Source organism: Lepidochelys kempii, chromosome 8 (genome assembly GCF_965140285.1).
Source record: "Lepidochelys kempii isolate rLepKem1 chromosome 8, rLepKem1.hap1, whole genome shotgun sequence".
NCBI lineage: Eukaryota > Metazoa > Chordata > Testudines > Cheloniidae > Lepidochelys > Lepidochelys kempii.
Window position 1 is genome coordinate 97,515,120 of NC_136387.1, and position 21,761 is coordinate 97,536,880.

At 41.1% G+C, this 21,761-nt stretch overlaps 2 protein-coding genes across 2 annotated transcripts; both read left to right on the top strand.

Annotated features, from left to right (window-relative positions):
* Window positions 1-325: 325 nt before the first annotated feature.
* Window positions 326-21,761, top strand: TXNDC12 (thioredoxin domain containing 12). The gene is made up of 7 exons (XM_073357721.2): window positions 326-516; window positions 3,097-3,157; window positions 15,120-15,172; window positions 15,884-15,957; window positions 16,563-16,632; window positions 16,724-16,807; window positions 19,566-21,761. Exons 1-7 carry the CDS (start codon window positions 420-422, stop codon window positions 19,643-19,645), a joined length of 519 nt encoding a protein of 172 aa, XP_073213822.2. The 5' UTR covers window positions 326-419; the 3' UTR covers window positions 19,646-21,761.
* KTI12 (KTI12 chromatin associated homolog) lies at window positions 4,453-12,440 on the top strand. Its single transcript, XM_073357720.2, has one exon. The coding sequence runs from the start codon at window positions 4,695-4,697 to the stop codon at window positions 5,415-5,417; it is 723 nt and encodes a 240-aa protein (XP_073213821.1). The 5' UTR covers window positions 4,453-4,694; the 3' UTR covers window positions 5,418-12,440.

Genomic DNA, 21,761 nt, shown 5'->3' on the forward strand with positions numbered 1-21,761 from the left:
ACCAAAATCTGGATTTGAGCAATATTACTACTCCTCATGAGGGGCTGGCGGTAAAACCAGTTTGCATGTGTGAATTGGATGAGCTCCCCTTTCAAATCTAGATGAAATTACTATTTAAAAGCCTCCCCCACCCCCAAGGCAATGTCTCTTCTCGAAAAGTGGCCAGTTTGGAACCAAATATGCAGAGCTGAAGCTATAGATCAGAAATAATTTTGCTAAGTCTCTGATTCAGATTTTGGGGGATCTGTTCCTTTTATTATTAACCTGATACAGGACTCTGAAGCACCACCCACATCCGCCTAACATCACTTCCTGGGTTAAAAAAAAAAAACAACACCCTAAACCTGATTTGATCTGATCTTGCTGACTGTGGCCATCGAGAAGTATTCATTGTGCTGCCGAGGATCCAAGTTGACACCATGAAGATTCAATTAACAGCAGCACTCTCCAATCTCTTTTTTTGCCTGATTTTCCTGGTGCTTACCACATCCTCTGCTGGAGAAGGGCTTGGCAAGGGTTTGGCATCTCTCTTATTTTTGCTTGTATTTAAGCTTTATGATTGCTATAAATAAATAAGTAAATAAATCCCTAAGCAGGAGGGTCCCTTCCGCGCACCCCAGAACTGTATTTAATATTTGCAATAATGCATTCAAATAGTAATCTTGATTATTTAGGTAAATTTCATCGGTAGGGGGAGTAAGGAGATAATCACTTTAGTGGTAGAACTGAGACTGAAACCTACAAGATATTATGGTGCCAGGCCATAAATTGATTATGAGCAATAGCAATGCAGCTGTGATACAGTAGGAAATGCCTTAATGTTGTGGAGTGGAGAAGAGGGGCTTAGCAGGTTTATTCTTTTTCAAAACTGTCAATTGCTGGTTGTAGCAGACCTGCCAAGTCTCATTTTCATTTAGAAGAAGATTTGTTAGTTCTGAGATAGTTTTAAGGCAGTTTTTAAAATTTCTTTGCTGTTGAAGGATTTTGTAAATGGTCTGTCAATGAAATCTCAATTAAATTTTTAATTTCCCCTTCAGATTGTCCCATTTTGACATCCCTACAACTATGCAACATAAGCACACTGGGTTATGGCTAGTAAATAGGTGATCAAGTAGATATTGTATGGTTTGTCCTATAGTTTTTATCTTTCACTACTGTTCAAATTCCAGTAAACTGTACTTCCACTACCATCCCCTCTCTTGTCACTTGTTCTGACTCAATCCCTTCTATCCATATTATCTTACCTATTTACATTATTTACTGATTTCAGCTTTTCTTAATAAACCTATAGTTGTTCGACTATCCTGTACCATGATTTGGATTTATCTTTCCCCAGCTCTGTTCAGTCCACCTTACTTTATTTCCCTATCTTTGTTCTGAAGTCTGGAATTTGAGGAGCAGGTTTAGTCCATTTATAAATGTTCTTGACTATGTTCTTCAGTGACAGGGAAGAAGTATCTTCATTATTACTAGTTATCTTTTTTTGATAGTTGAATTTAAACTCTAGAGGTCCCTATTTTTAAAAATAAGGTTATTTCATAAGCTGTTGATTGTTGCATTTTGTTAGTAACAGAATTCCATTCATCGTGGAAAGGTAGTTCTTAATTTTTTTGATAATAAAACTATTAATATTAATCAGGTCATGGGAGCGAGGGAAGATTGTAATGATTTTATTTTTAATGAATGTAGTCATCCTTGCTTACTAGAAAGAAATGTGATCTAATGTATATTTAAATATCATTGATTACAAGAAATAATGCTCCTCCTCATCCCCCTGAATATTTTATGTAAGGTTCCCTTGAGCTAAATGTACCCCATACCCCCAGTCTTGTCCCCATTGACATCAGAGACTTCTACTGCCTGTTTACAGCCTGATTAAGCTAAATGCTTAAGCACGCATATACTTAAATCACATTGAACTAGACTTAAGCATGTACTTAAAGTAAAGCACACAGTTAAATACTTTTGCAGAAAAGGGACTTTAATAGGCAATAGAATTTGGTCCCATACAGAAATATATTGTACCAGTACGGTTATATTTTTAATAAATGGCAAAGATGCCTGGACGCCTGGATAGGCACACTTATGTACTGTTTAACTCTAAATAGAAAAATAGCATAGTGATAGGTGAAAGCCATGCTGTTGTATGGGTGTAATTCATAATGTGTAAAAAAAAGCAAAAAAAAATGGCTGAGAACTTAAACATTGGACAGTAACAGGCTGCGAATCCCAGTGGTGATTGAACCTGGTGATATTCTATACAAAAAGAGCTCTCAGCTCTGTTTGTATCTGTTTCCATCGCTTCACACTGACTTAACAGACATTCTAAACTTTAGAGTGACACAGACAATCCTGCTATCTTATTCGATGGATAGTGCTGATAGCAGATCTTGGTGCCATTCTGCATCCTCTCCTTGTCTTCACTTCAGGATACACAGCTTACATTGCATGTCTGTTAATTACAGAATTGGTGGGACTACTTGTATGAGTAAGGGCATGCAGAACTGAGCCCCCATGTTCTTTAATAATTGACCAAAATATTAATATTGGAATTTTCCCCAGTCTTCTTAGACCTTGCATTATTATGAAAGAGGAATATGAAAATTAACTTTACCCAACAAATCCAATTATGAGCAAATCTTGCCTGTGCCTGCTGTGTGTCAGCTCCCTGACTACCCCAGCCTCTGGCAGTGTTCCCCGCCAGGGCTCTGCAGACAGCAATAGGCACACCCGTCTCCTAAGCCCTCTGAACGCTCTCTGTAAGGTCCGGCTGCTTATTCACTGAATTACTTAGAATTACTAGGCCTGCTGTTTCTAAAGGAACAGTACCCTATAGCTTACTAGTTATATCTTAGAACACAGCTCTGCTGAATGCACAGCACGTAGGTATATGTATAGTGAAAACAAGAGTAAGTTTATTATCCAAGAACAGAGATTCAAGTGATAGTGAGTATGAATATTGAAAACAAATGGTTACATATAAAAAATGCTTGCTAAAGAAGGGAAATAAAACTAGTTGATAGTGTCAGAAAATATATTTATCTGTCATTTGACATTTTAAATTATGCTACTTTTATAAACCTTTCCCTTTTCTAGGTTTTGGAGATCACATTCATTGGAGGACACTAGAAGATGGGAAGAAAGAGGCGGCAGCCAGGTATGTTATACAATTTAAGTTCACAGGGTGGCTTTACATTAAAAAGAGAAAAAAGATTCTGCATTGATCCTATATTTAATCAGAGCTAGTTATGTGTAAAAATATCCAGGTGGTATAGGAGAACCTACAGACCCAGATAATACATCAGAGAGAAAATATTTAACATTTGAGAATGATAAGCTTTGATACTGCAATCAGATCTTCCAGGTAGATACATCCTTGAGGCCGTGTAGATCTTCATAGGTTTACATAGATCTACCCACAGATCCATTTGCTGGATTGAGGCTTTATTGCATCATTGAGCTGAAAAGAAAATTCTCATGCTTTTTGACAACCTACTACAATATAGAAAGAGACATGGGCCCCAGTCCTGCAGACATTTAAACTAGTGCTTAACTTTACATACATGAATAGGTTTTTTGGAACTCAGCAGGACTACTTGCAGTTGCATGCATAAATGTTTGCAGGACTGAGGCCATAGAGTTAATTGAAAAGATTATTTTATATCTGTGACACCAATCTGGAAGTGTAAAATATTTCCTTATTTTAAAAAATATAAAAATTACATACTAGATTTTTATGAAAAATATAGCTAGAATTTGAATTTTGCATTCAAACTGATCCATCTGTTTTCTCCCACTCACAATATGAGAATGTGTAGTGAGGACATAAAATTAACATAGCAGGTGCAGTTAGAGAATTCTAAGGTGGCACTTAACTGTACGTAATGGTATCCATGCAGTATGCCTTTCCAAAAACCACTTTACTGCAGTATTTGTGGTAATTACTGCACTATTGTTTTTCCATAGAAAAGTATATGTGACCTTACGCAGTTCGCCTTACATTTAGTGAGACAACAAGCTAGTGGGAGGGAGGTTGTCAAGCCTTGGCAGTGAGATGTCTCTTCCTTAGTCTTGGCTAATGCAGTGAATGGTCAGTCAGTGAATTTCACAGCCCCATCTTCCATTGCTGGAAGGGCAGACCCAGGTGACATATCTAGCCAGATTCTGTAGTATCTGAGTGCCTGTGAGTGGCAAAGCTTGTATGAGACCAAGGAGTACATAGGTGAGACAAAACCTTGTGTGTAGGTGAGACAAAATCTTTGTGTGTGTGTGCGCGTGTGCGCTATGGGGTGGCTGAGCGCTGTGGCCTGCGGTGGCACCATGGGGTGGCTGTGCACTATGGAGAAGCTATGTACAATGGCCCGGGGTGATGCGCTGTGGGATGGTAGTGCCCTGCAGGGTGACTGTGTGACCTGGGGCGATGCCCAGTGGGGTGGCAGTGCCGTGGGGTGGCTGGCTGCCGTGGCTGGTTGCTATGCGGTGGGGCGCTGTGGCTGGGCCACACTGTGACGTGCTTCCCTCGCCCCCAGCCCTCCCCTCCCTGCATAGGGGCGTTAGAGCCTGACATCGCCTCGCGCTGAGGGCCAAGCTCTCTTGTGGCCCTGGGGCCGGGAGTGACGTTCGTTGCCCGCCCCGGATGTGCTTGCGAGGGACTTCCGGGTTATAATGGCGGCGTCCCTGGCTGCGGCCGGAAGATGCCGCTCGTGGTGCTGTGCGGGCTGCCGGGCAGCGGGAAGAGCCGGCGGGCCGAGGAGCTGCGGGGGGCGCTGAGCGCGGAGGAGCGGCCGGTGCACGTGGTGGGGGAGGCCGCGGGGGGCCGCGCGGCGCTGCGGGCCGAGGTGGAGCGGCGGCTGAGCCGGCGGGACGTGGTGATCGTCGACGCGGGGAACGAGTTGAAGAGCTTCCGCTACGAGCTCTACTGCGTGACCAAGCATGCGGGCACGCCGCATTGCCTGCTGCACTGCTCGGGGGGCGCCCCGCATCCGTCCGCCGGCCCCTTCGAGACCCCGGACTCGCGGAACCGCTGGGACCGGCCCCTCTTCACCGTGCACGGGCAGGAGCCGCTGCCGCTGGCGGAGATCCGCGCCGCCCTCTTCGAGAGCAGGCCGCCCCCGCCCAACCAGTCCACCCGCTCGCAGCCCCTGCAGTCCGCCGGCTTCCTCCACCAGCTGGACCGGGTCACCCAGGAGGTGCTGGCTGCCGTGCTGGCCGCCCAAAGGAGCGGGGCCCAGCCTGGGGAGCTGATCCAGGTGGCTGGGGCCAGCGAGGGGCTGGTGCTGAGCCGGCCCCTGGGCATGGCTGAGCTGAGTCGGCTCCGAAGGCAGTTCATCAGCTACACCAAAATGCATCCCAGTGAGGAGAACCTGCCCCAGCTGGCCAACATGTTCCTGCAGTACCTGAGCCGCAGCATCCAGTGATCCCTGTAGTCTCCCTTGTCCAGTGTCTGAACAGGAGGGCTGGCTAATGGGGTCCGGTCACCGAGAGCCTCCACATCCCCCAAAATAAGAGTCTATGCCAATGGGAAGTTGGCTCTTCCTAGTCCCTGGTCTCCAGTGCCTGGACCAGAAGTCTGTGCTGATAGACAGGAGGGCCCTGCATTACCCATCATCTGAGCAAGAGTATCCAACTAGAGCGAGTATGGAGAACTAGCTGCGGTGGTCCACGATTTCTGCTAACCGGAGTAGTGGGTGTGCACACCCCTCTCCCCCCCCCCCCAAGTAGCAGCCTCAGCATCTGAGTAGGAATGCCTAACAAGGGCAGCTACAGGCAGCTAGCCATTGCATCCTCAGGCATCCCAAAAGTCTACTAATGGGGGCTATGGAGAGCCAAACCCCATTAACCGTATAGTCTCTGCAGTGTCCAAAGAGGAATGCTACAGGGGAGCTGAGCTCTCATGCTGCTGCAGCATCTTGAGGAACGATAATCTTTCATCTGGGTTTTTTTGTGCCTGCCCTAAATAAGGCAAGGATAAAATGGATTCATCAGACTGTACAAAGGAGGCCTTGCTACTCCAGGATTGGGACTTATAGCCTTTTTAAAAACTGGGGGTGTTTTCAAAAGTTTTTCTGAACCCAGGAAATTAATCTTCAGTTTGGACAGTGGAAATATGTTTACTTTGTGAACTCAAATGTCTGTCTCTCTTTTTGAAATCCTGTGCCTGGGATGAATTTACTTTCAAAACAATTATTTCAGCAACTTTCTGTGGCTTCCTTTCCAAAGTCATTGGCAGATCCTGGGCTAAATACACTAATTGTTCAGTTAACAGCAGGTGCTCTCACAATGAGGATGATCTGAATTGTACTTCATTATTACAGTATCTGCTCTGATTGCATACACCCCTTGGAACTCTTTTATATGCCTTAATTAAGAGATTATATGGGGAGTTAGTGCATGGCAAGCTGGGGTGTAAATCTACATGCTGTAGCATGCTTCCCAGTACCTGTCTGCTTGCACCTCCTGCTGTGCACTAAAATTTCCTTAGTGCTCTGTGAACAGTAGTAGGTTAAAAGCACACTAGGTAATTTTTAGTGAGCACCAGCATGGGCCACACAGTCAGTGCATGGTATACTAGAGCGCTGTAGATTTACACCGCGGCTTGCCATGTACTAATTCTGCTGTGTAGACATACCTGCTTGCTAACTCAGTTTTGGATCCTGTCCTTCTGTTTAACCCTAATCTTAGTATGAACCCTCTCTCTGCATATGCATACCTGCTTCTCTTTGCCTTTTGAGGAAGGCTTCCCTCCCTGTTAAACATTCATTTATTTGTCTGGAATGATGGCATAAAGTGGGGGGCGGGTCACTTCAGTGAGTACAAAAGTTCATATGCTCTGACTACCCAATAATATATACCAGTCAGTACGTGGATTTGTATATTGTGAGACTGAAAAATGACTATAGCTGCTATGTAAAGAGACCCCACTTTGCCCCCTGTGGGCAATTAAATTGGAAAGAATAAAAGCTGGGAAGTGTGTGGTCAAAAGCAGTAAAACATCTCTGATACCTGATTTGCTGAGAATTCTATTTTAGTAATTATAAACCCCTCAATTCAAAATCTGTCTAGAAAAGTTTGCCCTTGATAGTAGTGTGTGGTACTAGACCAGGTGCTGGCTGGCTGGACTGTGTTCACTTATTAAATGGGAATCATTGATACTGTTATAACTTCAGTATATCTTTTGGATAAATCTGTCACCCTACTGCTGAAGAAAATTTAAAGAGCAAAATCATGTTGGGCTACATGAAAGAAATCAGTGAGGGTGTAACATTCTATTTTCTCAACATCCCTTAGTTCGTTTGATGTTCTAATATTAGTTTGGGCAGGAAAATGTGTGCCCATGTTCTGTGTATGCTACAGAGAAGCAGCTTCTATGCTGATAATATATTTCTGTGGTTAAAATTGGAATTGACCGTATATGCATCTCTTAGCACAATTTCCCCCCTTTCTTGGTACTCAGGACTATAATTGGTTATAACTGGAAGGACGCTTCCATTCATACCTCTCATTCTTTTCTATAAATTTAAGTAATTCAATGCCGTCATCCACTGCAAGTTGGAACAATATAATGTAAGGAACAGTCTCGTTTAAAATGAATCAAGCATTAGCACTGCCACCACTGCCCTGGGAAGACTTTTACAGTTTTATAAGTTTAATTGGTAAAAATCCCATGCCACACTCCTCTAACATCCTGGCTCCTTGCCTGCATCTATTGTGTGCTTTCTCTGGTGCCAGATTGCCTTCTGTGCTCTCCATGTATCAGCTGTCCCTGCAAAGATACTGTTACTCTCCACATGGGAGTATTTCTTGCCCCATATCCCTCTGGCTGCAGCAGCCTCTGGCTCTGTGAAGGGATTTGGGATCTTATCTTACTAAGGGTGTGTGGCCATTGTGATGTGGCTTTAAAAATCCTTCTGTTACATTTTTCCTTTTACATGCCACTCTCTTGTTAGAAACAGACTATAAGGTGCAAAGAGACACTGTCAAGACTCTTAGAGGTGTGAGGTAGAAAAAACCTTAATGGATCAGCTCTCTGCTAATGCAAACCTGTTCTTGGCAGAGCATTTTGTTTTGTCCTGTCTTCAAGTATCCGAAGTGATGGTGTGCACTACTTCATTTAAGACATTATTTCCACAGCTTAATGTATCTAACTACTGGAGTTTTTTCTCCCTGATATTCAGATAAATTGTCCTTTTCTCCATCAGATTATTCCTAGTTATAATTCCATACTTTCTTGCTTAGTTTTTCTTGTATGCAAACAAGATCTGGATGACCCTATACAGCTGATAGACTTGCATGACTTTTTTTAATTTGTGTAAATAGTTTTTATAAAATTTCCTTGCAGTGATAACAGGCCAAATGTTATAGCATTATACTGTTTGCATGAAAACCTGAAAGTGATTATAAATAAAAGTGAAACACACTTTCATCTCTATAGTGAATCATCCAAACTGAGGTATCTGCAGAAAATGAACAACATGAGTGGAAATGTTGCCCCTGACTGAAGTAATGAGCAAGAAATTCAACTTCTGAAATTCTTACTTTTAATGTAAGGTGTCAAAAAATGCTATGTAAAACTTGTTTAAAAAATTAGAGTCCACCTTATAGTGACCCCCCTGTACATTTTTCCATAAAATTTTGTTTTCAAGAAAACAAAGGTATTTACTTTTATTTTCATTAGTAGTAGCAGCTAGCCAGTAAACTTACCTCCATCAAAGCTGTTTTGGACTACCATGATTCATATTTAATTAAAAACTTCATGCAGTGTAACTTCTTACTCTTGTTACCCAATCACAATTTGTGTCTAAATTGACATTTCTAGCGGCCCTTTCCTATGTTCTGCACAGCATGATATGAGATATACATAGCTAGAAATCTAGATACCACACCAGGCATACTCCCTCCCTAAGGCTAACGCTTTCAGGTTCTGTCTAGAATGGCTTCATATTCCTATACCCAAAACAACTTTAAAAAACAACTTGGTGACTTAAAATGCAATATTTTGAGGTAAAGGGAAGTCAAGGCTTAGCTGATATACAAATCTTGGGGGAAATATTGTTTGCCTGCATATTTTCAAAAAACCCCTAGTTTACTGAAATAATCCATTCCAATCAAATCACATGTGTTTGTTTGTTTTTTCAATTCTACCTGTAATTCTGCCAATTTCTGATCATGTGTTAGACCATGTCATTCAGAAATATTTTAACATACTGCTAAATTTCATACTTCCCAAACTGGAGAAAATAAAGACATATATTAAACCCCCAAAAGTCTACCCTAGAGACGGCGGCTTTCTAGTGCGGTAGAATCTTGCTGTCTGGAAAGTGTTTATATAATTGTGAGATGTTAGTGAAGAAACAGAGGTGCTTTCTAGGACAAGATTTTAGAAGAACTTGTTTGCTTGGAGTTAATATATGAACAGGTATTATCTTTGTATACAGAATAAGTAGGACCTTTACTGGAACCCAGTGTCCACACTTTGGAAAGGGCTCAAAAAAGAACTACTAGAATGATTTGATGTCTAGAAAACCTGTCTGACAGTGAAAGACTTAAGAAACTCTATTTAGCTTATCCAAGACAAGGTTAAGAGGTGACATTATCTACAACTACCTGCATGGGAAGAGATTTCTGATAGCACATGACTCTTTAATCTAGCAGACAAAGGTATAACAAGATCCAGTGATCTGAAACTGAAGCGAGGCAAATTCAGACTAGAAATAAAGTGCAAATTTTAAACAGTTAAGTAATTAAGTAGTGGGACAACCTGTATAGGGATATAGTGGGTTCTAAATCACCGGAACTCTTTAAGTGACTATGAGATGTATTTCTAAAAGATATAAAATTTTTATTAAAGTTAATGTTAAAAAAATATATAGGTTGGGAAAAGAGTGTGTACATCTGGGTATAGTGGTTAGATTATTCACAAAAATGAAGTTAATTTTTAAGTCACATGATACATAGAGTACATAATCAGCAATAACCCAAATTTAGGTGAATAGATTTAAGAATACAGTTTAGATACTCGAATCAGAGTACTCAGGTACATCACTCATGAAAAGTTGCACAGAGATTTGGTTGTGGAAAGCAAAATATATCAATGAGTGGAGATTGTCCCTCAGTAATTGAGAATTGGGTTGGTTGTCCACTTAGAATATACAATCCATGAGGAAAGTATTCGTTACGTTCCTGACTGCACTTCTCATTGGCACTCCAGCTCATCCCTCCTGGTATTGCCGATGTCCAGTGATGTGTTCTATGTAGATGTCCCTCGACCACCTGATTGTGTCTGACACCATGAGTTGCTGCATCAGCCAAGCATAGTATTGACTGATTCTGCATTCTAGCTCAAACTGAAATTATGGGTTTGATGTAGAAATTAGTGGGTGTGGCTCTGTGACCTGTGTTATGTAGGATGAAATAGACTAGAAGATCATAATGGTCCCTTCTGGCTTTAAAATCTACAAACATAGGAGAATAACGTTTCTACTTTTTCTTGGGAGTCTTGTTTAGTAATAAGTATACATGAAGTAACTGGCAAATCAATATTTGGACTCTTCCTTTGCAGAAAGTTTCAACAAAAACTTCTAGTAGTTGATTGTTTAAAATAGGGGTTCCCTCAATGTCCTTCATATCATGAGCCCACATCCTGCAGCTCTCCACACTTCCTCCTCAAGTGGGCCCCAAGATACTTTTGGTGATTCCCACAGTGCTTCATAGAAAGGAACATAGAAATCAACACTGGTTTATGGAATGCTTCTGATAGTGGACTGCTGCTTCATCAGAAAGTCTAGAGAAAGGGAATGGGAGTGGGCTCGTGAAATTATCTTTTGATAACCTTTTGCCAGAAGCTGAGACTGGACAACCTGATGATTGCCCTGTTCTGTTCATTACTTCTGAAGCATCTGGTACCAGCTGTTGTTAGAAGACGGGATATTGGGCTAGATGGACCATTGGTCTGACCCAGTATGGCCATTCTTATGTTCTTACCATTCTGTTGCCACGACATCATTCCTGTTATAGTAGATGATTGATAGATTTTTAGGATCTGACAGAGTGACCAGCTGCAATGTAACTATACCAATAGCCATCATTACCACTTAGAGAATGAGATTGTTCTGGGCTTCAGCCATCAATCAGCTTATTCATTACTATTTTTTAACTGCTTCATAGTTTGTTTTTTTTTTATTATTTTTATTTTTTAAACTGTCGGCAATAAATAGAGTTTGCCATCTGTGTCTACTGAATTCCTGGATTTCCTATTACTGCTACCACTGGTAGCAGACACAGTGAGCATGTTAGTGAAAACAGGGCTCCAGGTGGCTGTTGGCATAGTAAGCACTATGTCTGCTAGCCTTTCTCAGAGCAGAGCTGTGTGACATGGTGGTTAAACGTCCTACATGCATGCCTGTTATTATTTTTTCCTAGCTAGAAATGTGAACATCATATTTATTACCTAGCTATAAATGTGAACATCACATTTAAAATGTAGCAATGTCTCTTTTGCTCAGGGCAGTTTACTGTAGTGCTCCTGCCGGCCCTACCAGGTGCCTCCTAGAAACTGGGAAACGTTAGGAAAAATCTCTAGTGCACTCAAGGTCCTTCTGTCTAATTGCCTAACAGATTGAATTTAATGCAAAGGAGGTTAGAGAATTTGAACGCTGGAAAAGTTGTTGGATGGCTGTAACATACCCTGAGGCTACAACCTGGAAAGGATGGACCACTGTGCCCCCTTAACACTCCTCCCTGGGCTGTCTCTTACAATGCCGTGCTAGTGACAAGTAGCAAACCCCTTCAGGTGCTCTGATCACTCTGCCAACAGCATGCAGAGACATGCCCAGCTAAGTTGCATGAATGCTCTCAAAGCTACTCATGAACTATACAGAAAGAGAGACACCAGCAAATCTCTCAGCTCCCAAGCCTTCCACCCCAGAAATGTAACCATCTTTTGCTGTTCGAGACCTTCTCTTGAATGATGCAAATTCATTAATTAGTACACTACTTTGTCAAAGGATAGTGGATGTGCCCCAGCCTTTGTAATCTGAGCAGATTCCCCAAGCACTTCAAACAAATTCACTGGTAAGGATAAAACATTAAAATAAGTTTATTAACTACAGAAAATAGATTTTAAGTGATTATAAGTTTTAGCATAGAGGTCTCAGAGTAGCAGCCGTGTTAGTCTGTATTCGCAAAAAGAAAAGGAGTACTTGTGGCACCTTAGAGGCTAACCAATTTATTTGAGAATAAGCTTTCGTGAGCTACAGCTCACTTCATCGGATGCATAAAGTGGAAAGTACAATGAGGAGATTTTATACATACACACAGACCATGAAAAAATATACATTGTAAGGAGAGTGATCACTTAAGATGAGCTATTACCAGCAGGAGAGTGGGGTGGGGGGAGAGAAAACCTTTTGAAGTGATAATCAAGGTGGGCCATTTCCAGGAGTTAACAAGAAAGTCTGAGGAACAGTCGGGGGGTGGGGGGAATAAACAAGGGGAAATAGTTTCACTTAGTATAATGACTCAACCACTCACAGGCTCTATTCAAGCCTAAGTTAATTGTATCCAATGTATCTCTCGTTGGAGTCTGTTTTCGAAGTTTTTTTGTTGAAGGATAGTCACTTTGAGATCAGAAATCGACTGTCCAGAGAGATTGAAGTGTTCTCCGACTGGTTTATGAATGTTATAATTCTTGACATCTGATTTGTGTCCATTTATTCTTTTGCGTAGAGACTGTCCAGTTTGTCTAATGTACATGGCAGAGGGGCATTGCTGGCACATAATGGCATATATCACATTGGTGGATGTGCAGGTGAACAAGCCTCTGATAGTGTGGCTGATGTGATTAGGCCCTATGATGGTGTCCCCTGAATAGATATGTGGATGTAGTTGGCAATGGGCTTTGTTGCAAGGATAGGTTCCTGGGTTAGTGGTTCTGTTGTGTGGTGTGTGGTTGTTGGTGAGTATTTGCTTCAGGTTGGGGGGCTGTCTGTAGGCAAGGACTGGCCTGTCTCCCAAGATTTGTGAGAGTGATGGGTCGTCCTTCAGGATAGGTTGTAGATCCTTGATAATGCATCGGAGAGGTTTTAGTTTAGTTTAGTTAACTGCTAGTGGCGTTCTGTTATTTTCTTTGTTGGGCCTGTCCTGTAGTAGGTGACTTCTGGGAACTCTTCTGGCTCTGTCACTCTGTTTCTTCACTTCAGCAGGTGGGTATTGTAGTTGTAAGAATGCTTGATAGAGATCTTGTAGGTGTTTGTCTCTGTCTGAGGGGTTGGAGCAAATGTGGTTGTATCGTAGAGCTTGGCTGTAGACAATGGATTGTGTGGTGTGGTCTGGGTGAAAGCTGGAGGCATGTAGGTAGGAATAGCGGTCAGTAGGTTTCCGGTATAGGGTGGTGTTTATGTGACCATCGCTTATTAGCACTGTAGTGTCCAGGAAGTGGATCTCTTGTGTGGACTGGTCCAGGCTGAGGTTGATGGTGGGATGCAAATTGTTGAAATGATGGTGGAATTCCTCAAGGGCTTCTTTTCCATGGGTCCAGATGATGAAGATGTCATCAATATAGCGCAAGTAGTGTAGGGGCGTTAGGGGACGAGAGCTGAGGAAGCGTTGTTCTAAGTCAGCCATAAAAATGTTGGCATACTGTGGGGCCATGCGGGTACCCATAGCAGTGCCACTGATTTGAAGGTATACATTGTCCCCAACTGTGAAATAGTTATGGGTGAGGACAAAGTCACATAGTTCAGCCACCAGGTTTGCTGTGACATTATCGGGGATAGTGTTCTTGATGGCTTGTAGTCCATCTTTGTGTGGAATGTTGGTGTAGAGGGCTTCTACATCCATAATGGCCAGGATGGTGTTTTCAGGAAGATCACCGATGGATTGTAGTTTCCTCAGGAAGTCAGTGGTGTCTCGAAGATAGCTGGGAGTGCTGGTAGCGTAGGGCCTGAGGAGGGAGTCTACATAGCCAGACAATCCTGCTGTCAGGGTGCCAATGCCTGAGATGATGGGGTGCCCAGGATTTCCAGGTTTATGGATCTTGGGTAGCAGATAGAATACCCCACGTCGGGGCTCCAGGGGTGTGTCTGTGCGGATTTGTTCTTGTGATTTTTCAGGGAGTTTCTTGAGCAAATGCTGTAGTTTCTTTTGGTAACCCTCAGTGGAATCAGAGGGTAATGGCTTGTAGAAAGTGGTGTTGGAGAGCTTCATAGAGGTCAACGTTGGTTACATAAGAAATTTAAAAGAAAATTGCAGTCTAAATTTGACACTTTATCAGACCAAGATTTGAATCCAGCAGTTTTTCTCACCCCATTGGATGTTCCAGGCAGTTTACAGTTCTTATTACACAGGCTGAATTCTCTTCTCAGCCTGTCAATCTCCCCAGTTCCAAGTCTTTGTTTTCCAAACAATCTTCCAGATGTTGAATGGGGGAGGAGAAAGGCACAGTGGTGATGTCATCGACCCTCATTTATACTTTCTCCAGGTGCTAGAAAGATCCTTGCAGGGACATGGGGGTTAAATAGCCCCCATTGTGTACATGCCCTCTCTGAGGAGTCACTGGGAGAATGGATTCTTCTTAATGGGTCATAAACACATCTGACTGGTCCTGATGTAAATCTGTCTTGTCAGTGTTAGTTGCTTCTTTGTTGCCAATGAAAGACTAGCAGTGGGCGTTTCCCAGATACAACATATTTCAGTAACACACACACAGCAAAACTTCATAACTTCAGATACAATGGTAACACATATAATTCAACAGAATAGTAACGTTCAACCAATCATAACTTCTCAAAGGATACCTCACAAGGTATACTTTGTACAAAATATAATCCGATCACAGTGGTGATATGGGGGTTCCAGAGTGCTATTTTGAGGTACAGAGTATCACAAGGCATTTTATTGGATTATTTGGTGCTGATGGTTATAACTTGGGAAGACTTTAGCAAGGAAATGAAGCTTCGGGAGCACAATAGAATCAGTTTACATCTATGACTTTTTCCAGTAGGTAGGGCCTTCTTTAAAAGTTTTAATTACTGGAAAGTGCATTTTCAGAGTTTCATTCAGGAATGCAGTCTTGTTAAGTGTCTTAGAATTGATGTCAGTTGTGCTTTGTTTTTTTTCTAAAGTGGTTTGCCTCTAATGATTATCATCCACAAGTCCTGGTGTGGCGCTTGCAAAGGTATGTGAATTTAATTCTAGAGCACTTTAAAATCCTTAATGGAAGGTTTCTTTATACAAGTCTATTATTATTTACATTTGAAGCATAGCATGTGTAGTATTTTGCTTTTTGCTCAGATCAATATAGTAGTGCACAAATAGAAATCTTCAATGCAATAAATTAATAGCTGTCCAAATCCATGCTATAAATTGGTTATTAAAAAAACACACCAAATGGGAGGTACTTTCCATTTCTATTGAAGGCTTAATCCTTGGTATGGAAAATTATAAAAGTTTGAAAGAACAGTAAACTTGCATATTCCAAACTGGACTTTCTCAGTGGATGGTTAGATTTTTGTCTTGTTCAATATAATGGAGCTGGCTAACCATAATGACATAGGTCTAAAAATTTAGGTGAGGTGGTTTGGGTGACTGGTAATGGGACAGAGAAAGGTTTTTGCTTCTGTACCATTGGTTCAAAAATTACCCATGTGACTATTTTTGGCCAGTATTCATCATCTGACTGATCACTGAGGATTGGGCTGGTTAACTTTCACTCTGTGTTATGGGTTCAGTAATTTAAGACAAAGATTCAGTTACTTACTATTCAGAGTCAAGCACCTAACCTCTGGAAGAAGGGATGGAGTGGTGATTTTGGTGTAGGCCTGAATTATGATTTTTTTTTTCTTACACAGTTTTCTCTTTTCTCCCCCACCCTTCTTTTTCTTCTTAGCTTTAAAGCCAAAATTTGCTGAATCCAAGGAGATCTCCGAACTTGCCCATAATTTTATTATGGTAAACCTTGAGGTAGGCTTCCCTACAGTTCATGTCCATACTACTATTTTGTAACTGAGCATTTCCCCCTTATTTCTTATAATTATTTATTTCTCTTGACTCCATCCCTTCCTAACTAAATTCTTATAATTATTTAAGAGATACAAAGTATTGACTGATATAACTGATCGTTTAAAAAATAAAACCTTTACTGTATTGTTATATGGTTTTATTCATGCAGCTGATTCCGTTCCATTTTTTTTAACAACAATCTGTACATTATACTATTCCCTAATAATAAGAAAGGAAATTGCTTTTCTATACAGATTTATGACCTATAAAACATTCCAGATACCTATAAAACTCCAAAATAGTGAGTCCATTTAATGTAAACTGATGAAAATATTTGATTTACAGTTATTTTTAAAACTGTTACTTGTTGGGTGACCTTTTTACTTTGTTGGCAAAAGTAGAGGATTTTGCACTCATTTATCTTCTTTTCAAGCTGTTCATGTTAGTTAAAACTACCATTTTATAACAACCATTGGAAGAAAATAGCTTTAAAGTAAATGTTACATTTTGTTAGATCCCTTGCTTAGAAAGGAGAATTTTGTCTTACATCTGTCTTGCACCCATAGGATGAAGAAGAGCCAAAGGATGAAGCTTTTAGCCCTGATGGTGGTTATATTCCCAGAATCCTTTTCATGGGTAAGGCATGCTCACTGTTGTTACAACCTCTTATAGGACTACTTTGTCATCTTCACCACTTACACATTTTAATCACTTTCTCGTTTCACAGATCCCAGTGGGAAAGTCCATCCAGAAATTATTAATGAGAAAGGAAACCCAAGCTATAAGTATTTCTACATCAATGCTGATCAAGGTATGCGAGAATGAGCTCTAAATTTGAATTGAGTGGGAGTGCATTGCAGGTATGTCATAGGAATGGCAGCTATTGTGAGCTTGTTTTTTGAGTGGAGGTAACCTATAGTTCACAGCAGTTGTGAATTATACCTGATACGTCACGCGCAGTTCGAGTCTAGGTTGAGGCACGTGAACCAAGTCCACAACTGCAGAGTTCCCAAAGATACTAAGTTTATTATGCTCGAGCGTGGTGCCCCCCTGCTAGTCAGAAGGGGACCCCGAATGCAGGTTATACAAAGATTATATACCTTGTAGCAAAGCATATTGCCCTCGTGCATCGGAAACCTTAGCCAATAGACAAACCGTTCCCTTATCTACCACCTATCCCTGCTAGGTACATTCCCCGTGTTAAACCATTACTTCAGCTACACAACATGGTCCTAAAGCAATGCATCAGTAACTTTTCTTATCAGGATGGGAGGCCCACATCACAAGGCCAGGAGGCAGGGAGTTAGGAACAGACAAAGAACAGAAACCGGGAGTTGAAACAGGCTGGAAACAAGGGGGAGGTTTTCACAGGAATGCAGTATCTAAGGAACACTCCTCCTGGTGCATGATGTGCTTGCTTTTAGACAATGGTGGGCCCCAAACCAAAATGGAGTCACATATGCTAACTTTTCCTTAACACAGCACAACTGGAAGCTGTTACAAATAAGGTGAATGAGTGGCTTTTTTGCACCTTGTGGGTGGATGGATTGACCTCTATTACAGAATCATGATGTAAAATAAAAGCATTTCTGATCATTTAAAATTCAGCCTTTGATGTTACATATCCATCTGTGACTTCTGATGTAAATGTGGACGCTTCTCCATTTGTGTGCTTTCCCTTTTCACACAACTGTAAGACGACAACCTCATTTAAGAAGAATTAATTTACCTTATGTTTTCTATCTCTTCAGTAAAGTATCTAAATAGCCATTAGGACCAGGTGCTAGCTGTGAGCAATGTGGCCCTGTTATGTGTGATATAAGCTGGTTAATTAACAACGCTGTTCTCAAATCAAGAAATGTCTAATTGTGAATCTTTTGGGCTCTCTCTTCGCTATGGAAACTTTTTCCAAAAATATCTTGCCAGCCCAACTCTACCAGTATAAGCAACCTTCAGAGCCCTAGTATAGGCCAGTTGCTGCTAGAATTTTAAAAATCGTGTCATCTAACCATGTTAAGAGCGGGTCTGATTGGCACACCTTTAATCAGTGTCAGTCTATATTATGGAGTACTTGTGGCACCTTAGAGACTAACCAATTTATTTGAGCATAAGCTTTCGTGAGCTACAGCTCACTTCATCGTGTAGCTCACGAAAGCTTATGCTCAAATAAATTGGTTAGTCTCTAAGGTACCACAAGTACTCCTTTTCTTTTTGCGAATACAGACTAACACGGCTGTTACTCTGAAACCTGTCTATATTATGACTTCCAAAATTGCTAACACCAGTGGAGATGATCTGGTGGGAGATTGTAGACATGGCCCTAAAATAATCAGTTGGGAAGAGTAGTGATTCTGTTTTTTGGAGGGTGATGAAGAGGAATAATAAGGAAAAAAAGTGACCTCTCTAAGGGTTTGCCAGTCCTATAGTCCATCACATCAGCATCATACCTGATCTTAAGGAAAACTAAGCCCCACTTATAGAACGTACTTAGCTCATCATGCAATTTACTGGTACATTTCAAATAGTGGTGTGTTGGTTGTCTTGGATACTGAATCACCGGTATCCACAAAACAGCATGTAGAGCAGTGCAGGCTTCCCCATGCCGGCTCCCTTGTTTACCTTGACCCTGGAGAGGCCACCTGCCTGTGAAAGAATAGTTCAGGTTCACTGCTCACCTTGCTGTTGAGAGAGCCAACAAGGCCGAGAGCTGTGACACTGTGTTTTGTGCATGGTAAAGGAGAGGGAATCTTTCTAATTATATTCTGAATGTAAAAATCTCAATTCCTCTTAATTGTTCTGGTAGAGATTTTTTCAATGGCGCCTGAGAGAAGCATGCACGAAACTGCCATTGAAGTAACGAACCACAGCAGAATGGCTTAGGTGTGCTGATGGGGATAGATGCAGGCAAAGCTTTGTTCTGTTATATTAAAGGTGACCCATAAAAGAGAAAAATAGGTTTCTGTTGAATTTTGCGGCTGTGACTTTTTAAAAGAACAAAACAAAAACACTCTCAGGCTTTATACAAGATTTTTTTTTTAAATTTATCTTTTACCTTAGAAATATCAGGAATATCAAAACTTGCCTTTCTTGGTAATACTGGAGAGGGTCTTAGAGATGTGGATTGTTAGGGGAGTGCTGAACTTTAAATACAGATACCCAAGTGTATTTCAGCCATTTAAGTTGTGAGCAAAAAAAGTGATTAAAAATTACTTCCCTCTCAAATTATCAGGTTTCATGTGCCTATTATCTGATGTCATAATCCTGCTAGTTCTTTCTTTGTCCATAGAGTCTGCCAACAAAAATAGGGTAGATGAGGCATGAACTTAAAAAAGGTATGGGAAAGGGAAGAGAGTACGAGTGGGAGATATTTAATGCTTCTTTATCCATCAAATAGAAGCCAAAAAGAGCATAACTCTAACTTTTTTCTTTTGCAGGCTACTTCCAACGGGTTTATTCTATAAGATTGCACCATTGGTTGATAAAAATTCTTTTCATTATGCACTTCCTTACTTGATCCATATCATGTGTAGTAATGATCCAGCTGATATTCTATGTATTTAATTTGACAGTTATCCAAGGAATGAAGGAAGCCCAAGAGAAGCTGACAGGAGATGCTTTCAAACAAAAACATCTTGGAGATGAATTATAATATATATATTGAACGTTCCTTTTCCATCACCCTGAAGCTCTGAAACGATAAATAATTTTTTTTTTTAAACCTTTAAACGTACCAAGAAATATACTGCACTGGAAGGACGTAATTCTCCTCTCACTATCTGATTTTTCACACACCTCCATCAAATACAGTGTTATCTTCTCCTCCCCGTCTAGTTTACACTTCAGTGCTTATTTATAGCTGATGTACTTGCATACACAACCTCATCTTGAATGGATATGTCAGATCTGTCCGTGTAAACAATGACCACTAGTATCCAGAGGCCTAGATCTTACCCTCTTAAGAGGAATGATTTTTACGTTTTCAAATTGCCAACACTTGGTCTCCAATCAGCGCTTGCTCCCCCACGTCTGACTGACATTGTCATCCCTTTGATTTCAGTGGGGAAACTCATGAGTAGGAGGATGTGACTCAAGCCTGCTCTATTCTGAAAAGCCAAAAAATATCAAACCAATAATTTTGCCATGAACACTAACACAAGTAGAGTTATTTTCATTAATATCTAAGAGTCGCATGTGGAATATTCACTCTGAACATTTTTTTTCTTGTAGGAACTCTTTGTGACTTGACTTTACTTGCATTCAGGTTGAAACTCCACCTATCTATTGTATGTTCATCTTTCAATTGTTTTATTAAGAGAAGATGGATTATATCGAAGCATTATGGGGTTCTCCCCCTTTTTGCAGAATGTTTTTGGAGAATGTCTTGCCATCGCATTGTACTGTATTTTTGTACTACGGTGAAAAATAAAAATGAAACTTTTTAAGAATAAAATGCATGGTGAGGTTTTTGGGGGGAATGGAGTAATTTTCCATTCCTTTTAGGAATTGGGGGACTTAAATATGTTTAAACTGTGGTAGTGCTGATGTTGAATGTCACAGATTAAAAAGATTTTCACTTTTTTATGAAAAATGACAATCGCTGCTGCTTTTCAGTGGTTGAAACAGGCCTATTTTCTCAACGTTTAATTATTATCCAGCCACTTTTATGCTATTTAAAAGAAGTTGGGAACAGAAAAGTACCAAGCAATTACCTATTGGAACTGAAAAGAAAATGTTTTTTAATGTATCCTAAAAATATATATCGCTTACCCATTTTGCATAGAAACATTTGTTGAATGAGTTACCATTGTTCTTGACCTGAACACTGTGTGTTTACTGACTGGGGAATTATCGAGTGAATCTATGGCCAGGTCTGTCTCTTTTAAAAGGCCGAAGGAAAGAATGCAAGAGAAATGTGTTGTAGAACTATGCTTTGCTAAGGCCTGGCTTGTCACGGTTCGCATAACAGTACATGGGATTTTTAACACTGTTAGTGAAAGAACTCCTGAGCAGGATTGTCCTGTTGAGTCACATAGCCATCAGCAGCAAGTACCGTTTGTGTAGCCTGCGTACATTCCACATGCTGCTATCCCCTGTGTGCTGCCTACCAGTTGTGGAAGGGAAACTGCTCTTATACCCACGGAGACTGTGCCTCTACGACAGAGTTACCATGTGTAACAGCTTGAGTGTTCCCATCAACTTGACCCCTGCCCAGACCCAAACCCCTCTGTCATGTTTGGTGGTGGTAGTAACGCCAGTTGGCAGGCATGACCAGGGGTATAGGACAGTTCTTGAGTGAGCTGCCCTTGTCAGCTGTCCATGTAGCGTGAATGTAGGCTGGAGCTGACACAGCTGAGGGCCACGAGTCCTCCAAAGCCTTCCCACAATTTCCGCAGGGCCCTCTACGCTGTTGTCTATTGTGTCCATCAGTGCTGTTGTCCGTGGAGTCTGTCAGCTCTACACACTCCCATCTAATCTGTCTTGGTATTTATAACTGCACTCATCACTACAGTATGTCAGTGCCTGGGCTTTGTTCCTCTTGCACACACACAGCTGATTGGATTTCATGTGCAGAGCTGAGCAACCACACTTGCATTTCATATTTCATATCACAGTTGCCTCTATATATTTCACAGTCAGTGCTCTTTTCTAAAATGTACCATCTGGTTTACGTCTATGGATTTATGTCCAGTGTTTTAAGTCTAGGGGTTTTTTTTTTGAGTATTAATGCAACAAAACCCAACTGAAGCAAAAATAAAATATGTATT